The sequence below is a fragment of the Rhipicephalus sanguineus genome, chromosome 1 (assembly GCF_013339695.2).
Source record: "Rhipicephalus sanguineus isolate Rsan-2018 chromosome 1, BIME_Rsan_1.4, whole genome shotgun sequence".
Classification (NCBI taxonomy): Eukaryota; Metazoa; Arthropoda; class Arachnida; order Ixodida; family Ixodidae; genus Rhipicephalus; species Rhipicephalus sanguineus.
The window spans coordinates 222,989,508-223,004,983 of NC_051176.1; the positions used below are offsets into that span (position 1 = coordinate 222,989,508).

General features: G+C 46.1%; 1 protein-coding gene across 6 annotated transcripts in view; it reads left to right on the top strand.

The window, feature by feature from the left end:
* The window catches only part of LOC119373048 (TOX high mobility group box family member 4-B), a 453,672-nt gene that overhangs the window by 153,767 nt on the left and 284,429 nt on the right, over nucleotides 1-15,476 (top strand). For all 6 annotated transcript variants that reach the window (XR_007417751.1, XR_005179769.2, XM_037643183.2 and 3 more), the window contains one exon: nucleotides 3,863-3,968. Coding sequence is in view for 4 of the 6 variants with exons in the window: in XM_037643183.2 (XP_037499111.1) it covers nucleotides 3,906-3,968 (63 nt within the window). In the remaining 2 variants the exon portion in view is untranslated. The remainder of the gene's footprint in view (nucleotides 1-3,862; nucleotides 3,969-15,476) is intronic.

Sequence of the window (15,476 nt, forward strand, 5' to 3'; positions counted from 1 at the left end):
GCAGCGTTAGTCTGTAATGTGCCGCACCGAAAGTCAAGATAAGGACTCATGAAACTGAAACTTGGAAATTAAATTAGCTTAAAGGCGCCTGGTCGGAAAGGATTTCGCAACGGAATAGTTCGCGTTTGGGATTTCCTTTTTTTTTCCCGTCTTAACCTGCATTTCTTTATGAACGGAAAGATCGACAATAAAGACGAATTATATGCTGGATCATATTGAGGCAAAACTTATGTTAAAAACAGCTTGTAGACCTTCTGTATTTGAAGCTGGGATACGGGAATGTTTTTTATTTCAAGTGTAAAGTAATATTTTTCGGCGTAATTCTATGTCCCTGTTCAAGCCTACATTAATTCATATTCGAAACGTTCAAGTATTGCATCATGGCGCAATACGTCTGCCGTGCGCCTCACGGCTATTTTTGTATAAGGCGAGAGCTCGCCGATTCAAATGACCGTGGAGTCTATATATATCCTCCATACTCCAATGAGTCTTGGAATAGAACTTAAAAGCCTCGGAGTTCTCTGTATGATTCGAGTCTCCCACGTGGTACAGTACCGGTAACAACCCAGTGGCCACCCGAAAAATTATAAACTCGCCGACTATACGCCACTAGGAGTTTCCGCAGCTTGTACAAGTGTGTAGCTGGCGTTTATATCAGCAGATCATGTTCGGGGTGGGCTTTCTGGGAGTTCGCTTGTACTCCTTGCAAATTCATTAAAGCGAAAATTTCTTCGGGTACTTCACCAGAGTTTGGCTTGGCTGGCTTTCTCTGTGAGCAAACAGGGCCGATCCCGGAAACGGTGTAATAATGACTGAAGCAATTCCGGAGACAGTATAATTGTAGACTAGGGGTTCGGGTGTGGCTGTCGTTTTGCTGTTGTGTATCTCGTCGAGTAATTTAGACCGACGCTGGATACAGTGTAACAGTGAACAGGGCCTGCCCGGGGGAAGATGTGTAATTAAAACTGGGCTGATCCTGAAACCGGCGTAGGAACGAAACGGAGCGGAACGAACGGAACGAGTGCACGAACGAACATGTTAGGCCTATATTGCTTAGCCCATAGAGTATTTGACGATACCAAGCATTGTCTGTCCCGACTGAAAGTGCCGCGCATGTGCGGGTACTATATAGTATGTCTGGTTTCATGGAACTTTAAGTATTCGTCTGTGTCGTTCTCTTGTAATGTGTATGATACGTCATTTTCACGCATTATGGAATGGAACAAGTAAACGAGTTTCACAAAGCATTCCCTTGGGTGAACTTTCTTTATCGAATTATTAATTGAGGTCATCGCGCAAGTTCAGACCATACCTTCCACTTGCTGGCAATTTTAATGCTGTCCATTTCAATGCACTTTTGCTCGCTGCGACCTATAAAGAGTTTATAAAGAGTATCATTTGGTCCCTCTCCTGGTATGCCTTTCTTTCTTTCTTTGCTGTGAACGTAAAAGAAGTCGACATTTGATATGATGACGAGGGTATGCGCAATCCCTCGCCCCTTTTTTGTCTTCTTCGTGTATATACATGCGGCTTGATGCAAACATTTGACTGATCACTCACACATATTTTAAAAAAGGATGAAGCAGACGAGGTGTGTATAGGAAACCATGAATCGCACCATGACCATCGGCGGTTTTGCCTCCTCCAGGGAGCTTTGTGCGTTGCTGAGCAGTCTCCGTCACAAAGGCCCATTAGTAGGTTGGGTTCTTCTTGGTTATCTTCTTGCGCAACAGCGAGTAAGGAAGTGGGTTACGTAAGGAACGACTGACTATATAGGTACTCGTTGTTTAAGCATTAGGATATCCCCGCGTGTCCCATTGCCAATGTGGTCATGTACGAGCCTGGCGTCTCCTCGTCGCGCACTGGCGCACTCAGTTTGACGGGTACGCAGCAGTGTTTATGCCAGCGGTTACACGCTGACGCAAAGTACTGAATGCGAAGAGGGATGTGGATGAGAGAGGAGAATTGGAAAGATATTTTACTAACTGACGATAACCTACTTGCGGCCTTTCGACATTTTGGCTTCACAGCATGGCGACATTAAAGAAATGGAATAACTCTCACCACCAAAGACGTTCGGAATGGGTCTCCTTCCCAAGCGTTGTAGGCGATCGTCGATGACAATAAGGCTTTTCGTGAAACATAAGTTATAACTGTTGCTTAATCAAGAGTATATATTATATTACCACAGTTCGCTGTATACTTGTATTTCTTGTGCTATTTCATCGTAACCGCTTTCCTCTTTTTTATGACCTGCCTTTCTGTGCTGTCAGAATGCGCTTATTTCACATCAATGCTGCAATCTTTCAATACAATGATGCCAGGTTTGCGCGAATCAAAAATGTGTTCACCTTCACTGTTGCCATTTTTACTAAGAATGTGTCGCGCGTGCCAGCTGTATAATATTGGTCCTTCTCCTTCTATTAAGTCTGCTTTGATTTGTTCTTCCGCATGTTTATTTTGTTTTCTTCACATTCTGCCATTCATTTTGGCGGAGAACGTATTTACGCCATAGCTCTGCGAGGGAGTGGCGTTCATGTAAAACAGGGGTCAAATCCACAAGGCGTTCCGTTCGCATAAGTTCGCTTTGCGATTGGTCAGTGGGCCTCAGAATGATATGGCAGGCTTTAAAATTGGCTCCATATTACTCGTACGACGTATTCGAAGAACTCCAGCGTTAGAGGTTTCTGTGTGCGTGTGTGACAGAGACAGAGAGAAAGTACGGGCCCATCAAGTCTACTTCAGGCCGCTTCAAACGATGCGCAAGTTGCCTTTGGTTTTGTCGAAAATTGTAAAAAAAATGTGCCTGCGGCGGGCCCTTCGGAACTTTACTTACGGTAATGTACTGAGCTAACGAACGACAAGCTGCGGTAAGAGCGCCCGAGGGAATGCCGGTGAGTGTCGAGCCAGAAAAAGATGGTGGCAGTGCTGAAACAACGCTCGTCGTGCGCCGCGCAATAAGTGTGCGTAGTATACGTATACGGTGCCGGTAGGTAGACATACATGTCAGCGAAGATATTCAAGTTACACTCGTAGCCACTGGGTAACTTAATAAAGGAGTGAATTCAGTGGTTCCTCTCCTGCACCCACCGTGGTGGCCTTGTTTTGGCGTTGCTCTAAGATCAGGGATGAAGGTTCGATGCCCGGCCTCGGCGGCTTTCATTTCAATGAGAGCGACATGCAAATAAACGCCCGTGTACGTAGATTTAGGTGCACTGAAAGAAACACCGGTCTGTCAAAATTAATCCGCAGTGTCCCACTACGGCGTGCGTCATAATCGTGTCGTGGTTTTGGCACGTGAAAACCCGGAACAGTTTTTTAAAGTCGTCTCCGCATTTAACAAGTCTAGGGTGTGTGAAGGTGTTGGGTGCTAATTTAGCGTTAACCAAAGAGTTGCGCAGTGTACAAGCTAAATTTTCCTAATGAAGGAAAACTGAAATAAGTGTGGAAGGAAAGACAACTTCCCCACGTTGGGAACCAGTTAAGGCCACTAGATCTGCAAGACGCCATACCAACTCAGCTGCTACGACGGCTGTCCCTGCGCCCGTTTTTTTTAATATATAACATAAGTATTCCAGAAGTAATATAGCAACTAGGGCAAAAGCTTTCTTGGGTGTACAGGGTGTATGCAATAATAACTATATGCCTGGTATTTTTAGCCGGATCAGCTCAGGAACATACTTGTAGATCGTAGATTGTAGGTCTTGCTCTCAGCTGAGCTGTTTTATTTGCTCTCCCACGTTTACTTCCATATTCCGTCATTAAAATCAGTAATACCTTTATCATCTTGCTGTTAGTTATTCGTAATTGTGAGGCCCGACCCACTTGAGTCCATTCATAAGTGCACTCTCCTATTTCGCAGGTCTGGATAGTCTTCCCGAGGCTTCTTCAAATCTCCACGTAACATGGACGCTGACCACACCAGTGCATCGACGGATAAGAGTGACGCCGCTGCGAGCAGCGCAAAGGTATGTGTATAGGTATATGGTCCACGTATATACGTTCGCTCGTCCTCCTCGTATCTGTATGCTCGCGCGTGCGCTTGCGCAGTTTTTCGTGCTTGAGTATCTTATTACGCTTTCGTTACATGGCGATTGGGTCGCTGTTTACGCGGTCGGACCCGTTTCGCGAAACTGTCGCTTCCTGTGCCGCTCTTCGTAGTTCTTCACGCGTATTAGCCCAACACCGCAAGGCTCACGAGCGACCTTTGTCACGCCCGAAAAGAGGGAGGAAGTAGCCCCTAATTATTGTACGTCTCAGTTGGTTGCTAGAAAGAGCTATTAGGTGGGCTCTATAATAATTATATATAACGCTGCAATACTTGATCTTCGCAAGAACCGATAGTTTACTAATTAAACATTTTGTAGAGGCGTTTATTGGACGCTGGCGTAAGGGTCGACCGGTAGCTCAACCAACGACTCAATTCACGGACTCCGAGCACCAGCGGCCTCCACGTGCAATGCACAGTAGCGATAGACCAACTAGATAGCGCATGAGAGGATGCTCCATTGTAGCGTTATTCTTCGCTACAATTTTTATTGTGTTCGATGCAGTCAGCGCTCGCTTTCCACGCTGCCCTATATGCGAGTGCAAATGTTAGCATGGTAATAAATGTTAGTTCTTCTCTGCCTATAGGCAGAGAAGAACTCTCTTTCTTTCTCTCTCTTTCTATCTCTCTTTCTCTCTCTCACGCACGCGCACACACAACACACACACACACACACACGCACGCGCACACACACACACACACACACACACACACACACACACACACACACACACACACACACACGTGCGCGCGAAAAAAAGGGGGGAAGTTGGGTGGGGGGGGGGGGGGTTGTAGATGCCTGTCGGATTTCGGGAACGGCACCAGGTACCCTTCCTCGTACCTTAATGAGTTACAACGCCGCCATTGCGTTAACGTCTTTGTGTTAACGCAAAGACGTTGCTTAACGCAAGGAAAGTCTTGGCGTTAACGTAAGCAATCGGACTTAGCCTTGCTTAGCAACACTGCCTTTGAATCTCGTTATATATGTATCTATCGGTGTTTTAGTAAACACAACCGTTATCTAAATGAAAATAGATATATCAGAAATAGGGTGGCGCAATCATATTATGGCTCCGAGCAATCCTAGCCGACGTCAGAACCTCCAACGTCCATCACGGACGCCGCTGAGCGCCAAGAGACGCTCTTCAGCCGTCCCCCGCGCTCTTTTCTCTCTCCCTCTCATCTTCCACTCGTGAAGAAGACAGGAGAAGCTATAACATCACTTCTTGTGAAACCGGAGCAATCTCGAAATTGGCTGCGGCTTCGCCCGGCGTGACTTGAGCCGTTTTCGCTTGGAAGGATTAGCGCGGCCACTTCGGTTCTCCACTGCCGACGCGTAGTCGTAGTTGTGCTTCGGGTTTAGGAGTGCAGGCGCTGCTTCCTCAGAAGTAGGGCACCCCCAGAGGCAGTACACAACCGCGTGTTGTTGCCTCTAGTCCACTGACTAAAGACAACAGTACAGATCGTACCGTCGCGGAGCATAGCAACATGCGTTCGATCGAAAAAGCATGCAGGCGTCACCTTCGTGTCCGCAGCTCGGTTGATTGCGATCTTACGCTTTTCGTCGTCCGACATTAGCATGCGTTGTGCCGCCGCGAGTAGATCGGCACTTAACTGGTCAGACAAGTTCAGCCAAGCCTTGCGCATGCGCGAGCACACAGATATACTGAATGTTGTCTCCTTGTGCTCGATAGACGCAAGGAGACGGTTGGAGCTTAGAACTATATAATGACTCTGTAAGCATGAAGAAACGCAGCAGGTTTAATGACACCTCGTAAGAGTTTTGGATGTTCTGCGAGACAAAATAATGCACGAAGTTTATTTTTTTGGTGAAAAGATGTGTTCTATCGGCACGAGGATAAACAAGACAGCGTATGAGCCTCATTAGATATTAACGTGATTTTTAGTTTAGCGGTGTATTGTCTGCATTCTTTCTGAGTTGTAAATCCCTAGACGGCTTGCAGCAAGACTGAGCAAGTCGGCGTGCCTCTCGGTGTACGAACCACTGACATGCCGAAATCGCTTGTCTCGCGCTTTATCCGCGGAAAAGAGCCACGCAAAAGGTATTGCACCGCGTGAATTGCAATTGATATTTCAGATTCATTTGAAAACCTGTTGTTTAAATATATCTTTGAAATAGGACCACGTAAAGCCTAATCATGAAATTTTATTTATTTATTTATTTAATACTGCCAACTTGTTTTACAAGCCATAGGCAGGAGTGGATTGTACACAAAAGAAAATGTTGAACAATCTGTGAGAACGGTTCCAAACAAATCTGTGAAATAAAACTAAAAACAGTGTTGAACAATCTTTTCAGTATGTGAAACAAGAAACAACAGGTTCCAGTAAAACACACACGATAATACAGTTGAAAATACTGGTAAGAAAATACATGGACCACAGGGTGAAAAAATGTTTCAGTTTAGGACAAATAAAATAACTACAACATAATTAATGAAGAGCAAACAGAAATGCTAAAGGCTTCCTTTAATCACTGCTAACAGCGGAAAATTGGCTGTCTGCCGTACTTTTTAAATGCTTTTTTTCCTTGGAGGTGGCGGGGTGGGGTGTGGCTGTGATATCGCAAGCGAGCTTTTTCTCATTGCTTAAGCTACTATTAATGTTTACACCTTATTCTGAACGAGGTGTCTCTCATAATCATATCGTGGGTTTGGGACGTTAAACCCCACATATTATTATTATTATTATTTATTTTTATTATTATTATTATTATTATTATTATTATTATTATTATTATTATTATTATTATTATTATTATTATTATTATTATTATTATTATTATTCTGAACGAGGATTATTCTGATTGTCGCTTTTCCGCAGCCGTAAACAGCTGTGAACACCAATTTTAGCTTCAGTATCCCTCCTTGCGATAGAAGATTGATGGCAAAGGTATATTTTTTTTGGCGCCGTCGAATTAACAAGCTTATACCGTGCGCTTGTACTGCTTATGCTATGCGCTTATACATGCTTATACTGCTTAAACGTGCTTATACTGTGCGCTGATGACATTGCATTGATGAGTAACGCGGGAGAGGAATTACAGCTCATGATTACTGAACTGGATACGGAACGTAGAAGAGTAGGTCTGAAAATTAATATGCATAAAACTAAAATAATGTGGAACAATCTTGGCAGAGAACAGCGCTTTGGGATAGGTGGCGAGACACTGGAAATTGTAATGGAGTACGTCTACTTAGGACAGGTAGTAACCGCGGAGCCGAACCATGAGAGTGAAATAACTAGAAGAATAAGGATGGGATGGGGCTCATTCGGCAAGCATTATCAAATCATGAATGGTAGTCTACCACTATCCCTCAAGAGGAAGGTATACAACAGCTGCATCTTACCGGTACTTACCTACGGAGCAGAAACCTGGAGACTTACAAAGAGGGTTCAACTTAAATTGAGGACGACGCAGCGAGCGATGGAAAGGAAAATGATAGGCGTAACCTTAAGAGACAGGAAGAGAGCAGAATGGGTCAGGGAACAAACGGGGGTTAAGGATATCATAGTTGAAATCAAGAAGAAATGGATATGGGCCGGGCACGTAGCACGTCGGCAGGATAATCGGTGGTCATTAGGGGTAACTGACTGGATTCCAAGAGATGGCAAACGCGTGAGGGGGAGACAGAAAATTAGGTGGGTCGATAAGATTAAGAAGTTTGTAGCTATAACGTGGCAGCAGAAAGCACAGGACCGGGTTGATTGGCGGAACATGGGAGAGGCCTTTGCCCTGCAGTGGGCGTAGACAGGCCGATGATGATGATGATGACTGTGCGCTTACAGCCGATGAAATTTTTATTCATGAGAGGTATGAACGTATTCAAATGTATTCCAACATTCACACATTGTAGTACATTGTGTGCGTGCGTGTGTGCGTGTGTGTGTGTGCGTGTGTGTGTGTGCGTGTGTGTGTGTGTGTGTGTGTGTGTGTGTGTGTGTGAGGGAGAGAGAGAGAAAGCGTGGTTCTTGTCCAGGCCGAGCATGTATTGCTCTTCTTAGCGCAGCTCGATTTTTTAGTATGTCTCGCTTGCTAAAACCGCGAGCACCTCGAGCAGAGCGCTTGCTTGCATGCCAATGCATGTTATATGCCAGTCGTATGTCAGTGTAACACCACTACCTGCGATAAATTGCTGTATCGGGCTGGTTGCTGTTCAGCAACTGCGATAAGAGAGCAACGCAAACGTGCGCGCGCGCACGCCATGTCGTCGGGGCGTGCGTCGCATAAAATGACCGACGCCCGAGAACGCGTACACGTCGCTGTCAGGAGGTCTTCCTCTCATTGGAAAGTGAAACGCGCCGAGATCTCCGCTGTTTTCGGTCATTCGAGGCAACAAGCAATTGCGGGTTGGACCGGAAATGCTTTGGAGACCGGTTTGTCGTTAAATACACACTTCGTGGCATTGTCGCGGCAGCCACATAGCAACTTGTCCAAAGTTTTCCGTGCTTGTTGAAATGGGATTCTGATTAATCTTAAAAACGTCGCGATTATTGGGCGGACCGGGAGCGATTGCATCGCGGGTCCGAATTCCGCCGAGGTAAAAATGCGGGAAACGTGGGCTGGCGAGCGAGCCGTATGTATTACTGCGCGGACAGCGTTCATTTGTGATCTTTGGGCAGTCGGCGAGATACGTTCGCGCTGCACATGCTGCGAACCATATTGGAAGAGGCTGTCGTTATAAAGGCGCCGACCTTGTCGGGAATCCTTGAAACCCGGCGAACGATGAACGTGAAATGCGCCCCGTTGTTCTGGCATTTGCGCGGCCTGGCCGCGTGTGGCAACAAGGAATGCGGCTCATGCTTAGTTGTTGGTGTTGTTTCTGTATATCGTTCAAAAGGGCTCCTTGATCTCTACTGCTGCATTCACCGCGCCACCTCTCTCTCTCTCTCCCTCTTTTTCCGGACTCGTTTTAGGAAGCCCCCTTTTGTAGAGCGGTGCTGACCCAGCTCGACGGATAATTGGTGGAGTTCGCAGCTGAGGCCCACTCGCCGCTGGTGCTCGTTTCGTGTGGGCGGCGCTGAAAGATCTTGAAACGCGGCCATTGTTCGCCCGTGATCGACGAGAACGTGTGCGCGCCCTGTTGGCGTAACGACGCGCTTAACCTAGATGAGAAAGCTCACTTGGTATGACAAACGGTGCGAGGCTAGTCACTGGGCAATGTAGGGTTGCGCCGCGTACATAAATTAACTACGAAGGACTCGGGCGATCGGTTATCGCGCGACCTTTGCTTGCCGTTATTGCATGGGTCGTTTTTTTTTGTTTGTTTATTTTTTTGCTTGCCGAAAGAGCGTATGACCAAGCAGGTGCCACCAGCACGTTGCGTCGGTTATTAAAAGAGATATTATTTAGCTTTAAGACCTGGTCTCACTCGGCGTTGTGTTGGGATGTCTTTTCGCTAGTCCTAACAACAACAACAACAACAACAGCAGCAACAACCAAAATAATAATAATAATAATAATAATAATAATAATAATAATAATAATAATAATAATAATAATAATAATAATAGAAAAAGGCGTGACACGGCGTGTTTGGAGTAAAAAAAATTCCGTTTATGTAGAATAATGTAGGCAGTAGAAAGCTCGATTACGCATTGTGTACATGAAAAGCACATTCATAAGCATCATGTACGACGAATTTCTCGAAGCCGTCTTCGCAAACAAATCGCTCAAGTGATCATCGACAGCATCAACCACAACATATCTCGAGCACTGGCGTTAAAGGGCCCCTAAACCACTCCGAGCTCAGTGGCTAGAGAGTGGTTTCTTTCTCGCCTTCACTACCCTTCCTACAGGCGCTGTCTCCTCCTCGCCACTTGTTTCTTTATAAAGCACGTGAACAACGTCAGCACCAAGCGTTGAGCCTGCCAGAATTTTGCACTTTTCGCTACGCGCTGTTATCTCCGCTTGAGCAGTCGAAAACGCACAAAACGAAGTCAAATCAGTTGGTCGTGCACTGTATAGTCATCGTAGACAAGGCAGAAAAGGCGTGCGACTGCATGGTAAAGCAGGGTGGGAGACAATTCACAACTGATATCCCTCGCACACGGACTAATCGAGAGAGCTTATTTCCTCATGACGTCACGTGAAGAGACTTCTGGCGTGTACTAATTGTCCCGAAAAGACGGGAAACGCCAGGAAAAAAAATGACGTGCTCGTTTTTTGTATTTGTAGAGGTTGTTTAGAGACACTTTAAAGGGCCCCTAAACCACCCTGAGGTCGCAATTTAGTTGTGGCGTTGCAGTTGTGCACGAGTCTACGGCGAACGCGTTCGTCGGCTCGTCTGTCCACCTCTCCGAATGCCCTTACTCAACGTCAGAGGTGAAAACGCAGAGAGCGCGCCCACCTGCTAGCAGAAAGTGGGTTCTTATTCTCCAACTGGCAGCGTCTGTCCCTCACGACGTCACCTAATCGCACAGGTGACGTCACGACGGCCGTTGCGAATAGAGGAAAGACTCGGAGAGGAGCACGTACGCGAGCGTCTGTTGGTGGTTCAGGAGCCCTTTAAGGCGATTGAGTTCCGTGTGCGATAAGCCAACTCTTAAACACGCCTTCAATTTTGTCATATTTGGCCATGCTGAACACGTGTTGCTTGTACTTGTAGAACAACCATAAAACTGTAGTTACCTAGAGCCAAAAAAAAAAAAAAGAAGAAGAAGAAGAAGAAGAAGACGTACAGGAGGAGGACCAGCCAGGGTTGCGCTATCCCCTTCACCTCCCCTCCTACTACTACTTTTTCTTGTTTTTCTTTATTTTGCGCTAACCAGCTATAGTGTTATGGTCCTTCGATAGACCATGCTGCCTGTTCGCAGCGAATTAACGCAGTGAAGGGTATAGGGACAACGTTAAACAGATTAGCCGTTGGAAAGTTACTTGCATATAATCAAACAATGACACCAAAAACCGCTAATTATCCATTGCGTGGATAAGAACACCACTTCTTCTGATCACTCTGAAATCGATGCGGCGAACGCGTGGCGGCGTCCGCCTCGGCGATGCACTTACGCAAGCCAGTGAACATTCTGCGTCGGACCTCCGTTTCGTTCGCGGACGCGCGAAGTTCGTCGTGAAACTTCGTGCATATATGCCACGCTTAATATCTTTAACTGAAAGCCATTAGAAAACAGAGCAGCAAAGCAACGCCTCCACCACGTGATATGGTAAGATCGACTCGCGTAAAGCTTATTGCAGATGCACGGCGTAACTTTTCTCGCGACTACGTGCGGCAGACGTTCCGCCGATCCCTTCCTTCGTGCGATTTTTTCTGTATATTTTCACTTGTGATTTAGCCAATGACAGCGCGGATAGTTATACACTTCACGGCGAACTTCCTCGTAACAATATTTTGTTTTTATAGAACAATGTGGCCAAAGATGGAAAAGTTTCGTGAGAACAGTTTCTTGGTGCTTAGACTTTGTTTTCACGAAAACAGCTGATTAATCCTACACACAAAATAGTCATCCTACACACAATATAGTCATTTGTGTGTGTGTGTGTGTGTGTGTGTGTGTGTGTGTGTGTGTGTGTGTGTGTGTGTGTGTGTGTGTGTGTGTGTGTGTGTGTGTGTGTGTGTGTGTGTGTGTGTGTATTCCTCTACTATATATTCTCTCAACTACGAAAAATATGCGCGCGATCGGTCTACGTAAAACGCAAATGTCAAGTTCGCATGTTCGTATATCGCAGCTCCATGAAAAACGCATGCGTGCAATGCAAAGATCGCTCAGTGGCCAACAGGCATAACGCGCCTTCGTAGTTCGTCATCTTGGATATATCATGAGATGTCCATGTTCTGTTTTTACTGAACCCTGTGGTAGAAAAGTCAAACGTAATTTCACTGTAAAATTAATCTAAAAAAAAGCACTTTGTTTCTTATCAAACACGCCCTCATATATGAACGAAAGTTGTTGAAAAACGGGGCCGGCTCTCCTTCAGGTTATGTAACAGATAACAGTCCGCAAGGTCACATACGAGTTGTCTTTGTTCAGCAGCTCTTGTTCGATTTCTTATATACAGTAGCCCGAGGTCATGTATCATTTCCTTTGACCTTAGTGGCACGTGTTTCCTTAATTTTACGGGCAGGGACATTTCCTATTGCGTACAATACAAACTATAACCTTCACCCAACTTTGTGCAAAGCTTGTCTAATCCTGTGCAAGTTTTCCATCTGTACGATGAGAATGGAGGCGAGATGAGGACGGTGTCGACAACAATGGCACCGACGGATACATTACAACGTCGACGGCAACACGATGGCGTCCTTGGCATGTCAGCAACGCTTCCTTGATTGCCATCCAAAGCAGTCAACAGCCGTCACTTTGCAAGAACGACGCGGAGTACGACTGCTGCGGGAAAAGCCGTGCTATGTGAACCACTGCTGCATCGCATACCAGCATTTTCATGCGAGTTCAGCGAGGTTCCTTTTTGATGCTAATGACTTTTGCAGTAAATCTCGCCCTTTACCTTCTTGTTAGCCTTCTGTCGATCTGGCAAAGGAAGATTGGCCAAGAGATGTGCAACATTTTTATATTGGGAACTTAGGACAGTTGGTATCATTTTTGTGTAATAACACAAATTATAAATAGGCGTCAATCAGGAATCCTGCTAGTAAAAAAACGTGCACCAAATTCCTCGCAATGCGTACGGCGTCATCTCCCTCTCCATGACATGTTGTGCAGTATGCTTGGTTCACTCCGCACAAACTGCAATCCGCAATAGTTGCGCAATAAGCTCGATGTTCAGCGCGTATAGCGGCGCGGGGAGGTGTCTCTGTTCGTCGCAACGCTGTATGGCTTCGAAAGCAGTGCAGCAAAATCCTCTTTGCTTAAGGCTCGCGAGCCGCACTTATTCGTTTCGATCGCATCCGCTATTAACTCCGGTGCTCTGGAATCCTGCTTTATCGGCATAATTCATAGGCGCAGTGAGGCATCGCTGTCTTTCTCACGATTGCCTCTTGTTCGCTGCCTGATTAAAGATCCGGGTACTCGTACAATGAAGCGAACTACAACCGCTAAGCATGCGATCACCGGCTTGCATTTGTTGTATCGTTCTTCATAACTCCCGCCAATTCATAACAACCATTCCGGTGAGAGGCGTATTCTGCGAGCCTCTTGGCGCGCTCATCGTTCGCGACATTTCGATGCATCAGCTCGCCCGAAATACCGGCCGGCATCACGGGTGATCTCGCGGGGACTGCTCCGAGGAATGCAAGTGTGTATCGTTTCGGCAATGAACATGACGCGCGGCGACAGTGCCGAGCGCCAGCCGCCGCCGTCGGCACTGGCGGAGCGCCCGTGCGCTAACTGCTGGCCACCCCTGGCTTTGCTGCTCTGCCGATCGATGGAAATTTAATTCCATTCCGCGTGTTCTTCGCTGGTTGTTTGCATCCCTTTTTTTTTTGTTCCTAGTTTGTCTTCATTGCGTGCACCCCATGTCTTTCTGCCGCATGTCCTTGCGCTTATCGTTGTGCGGACCGGCGCAGCCGCCGTGTCGGCGGCGTGTTCCATAGATGTATAAAGATGAATGCTCCCTGCGCGGATGAAAAGAACACACCATTTCTTTTGCTGGACGGCAAATATTTTTCAATTCTGCGCGAAAGCGGAATTTAGTAATGAATTGTTTTTGTAGCTCCGACGACCCTCTTTTCCTCCGTGTTCTGCTGCACTGCAGCGCGCTGTCGCTGTTTTTCCATTGTCCCGGCTGCTCGTAATATCGCGTTCAAGCCGCTCTTTCCTATTCCGAGCTTTGTGTTCTTTACTCTTATGGATACATGATTCTCCCTCTATTTCTTTCTTTATTAGGGAGAGTGCAGAGTGATGTTTTACATCTGATCCCCTGACGTTTTCTTTCTTAATTTCTTTTATCCAGCCCGAGTCATTACTTGAGGCAAGGGCTGTTGTTTTGATTTTCGCCCCCTGTTTTGGGTGGCCGTTATTGCTTTCTCTGAATCACGGGCCCCTCTCGGTGGAGCCCTTTTATTTATTTACTTGTCCGCAGCCGGTTGTTATCAAAAACCGGCACGCAAGCTTGTTTGTCTTGTGCCATGTATATGTGTGCGTGCGTGTTTGCGTGTTCTTGCTTGTGCGCGTATGTGCGTTGTAGCCTCGTACCCACAGTACCAGAGACTGTGTGTTCGTGCGTGCGTCGCAATTGCTGCCTTTTTTCTTGCATCTCTCTTTCTCTACTTTTTTGCCCTGTCTCGTACGTTGTCGTGTTTTCCACCGCGCTCTTCGCGTGATTGTGCCAAATTGAGACGAACGCTGCCCAAGATTGAATTTAATCAATACTGTCTTCCTCATTGTACGCTGAGAAGGTTATCGTCGATCCGCGACCTCCCTTAATAACTTTGTTCGGTCGACATCGTGGAAGCCTTTTCTGCGAGCCTTATTATACTCCGCTCTCTACAGGGATCGTCCTTCGTCTTTTGTTTATGAGCACCGTTGCAGCCGTGCGTCGTGTATGTAAGTATTTGCAAACCCTCGCTAGCTCATGTTTTTGAGTCCTAAGTCTGCTTTGCCTTTTAAAGAGTCCGCGTGTGTTTTTCTCGTCGTGACACATCGTGTCGTGCGTCGGCAAACAAAGCCTAGCGAAAATTTCACATCGTCCTGTTTGTTTCGCGTAGGCTGCCTGGCCTGAAAGTCGAGTTGATTGGCTAGAGCGCTCGATATTGCGTTCGTGTTCCTTTATCCTTTTATGCATACTGAGCACTCATTATTATTTGGCTCTGACGTCAAATATTGGCAGCGACTTTGGGCGGACGAAAGTCGTGTCATCTACGGAGAGAGAGAAGACGCTGCCACGGGCCCGCGGTGCTGCATGTATAGCTTAAACGAAAGAAAATAATCGTGAAAGAAAAAGAAGGAAGAAAATGCTGTACAGCTGTAGTATGTTTTGAAAGTTGAGGGAATTATGTCAGGAAATATCATTTAACTATACCATATATACCGATGTGAAGGTGCGAGTACGTAATTAGCCTGCATAAGAGCGCAGTTCGACTAAGAACGTCTCTGTTCATGTATACGAAGATTTTCTGTGTTTGTGTAATGCCGTTATAGTGCTCTTACACGTGGAGCAATAGCGCTTTGTGGAGGTACTTGGTAAAAACCAGTTATTAAAAGTACTTGATTGACGAAGATTTGCATATCCAAGGGCCGTTATTCGAACGCCGTGACACGTTGCTCCATGCGTGTGAATATCGATCACATCGTTTTGTCAGACGTACACTGGTAACTCAGTAGGCGCTTTTACTTCATTTTTTTAAATAATCAATAATTAAATAGCTTTTGATATAGTTGTATGCGCTGGCAGCTATTGTGTTTTCGGTTTTTTCACAAACTAATGCGTGTTTAGTAATTAAAGAACTATAATATCAGGTGAAATGAAGTAATTCTGGCAGTGAAGTTCTCG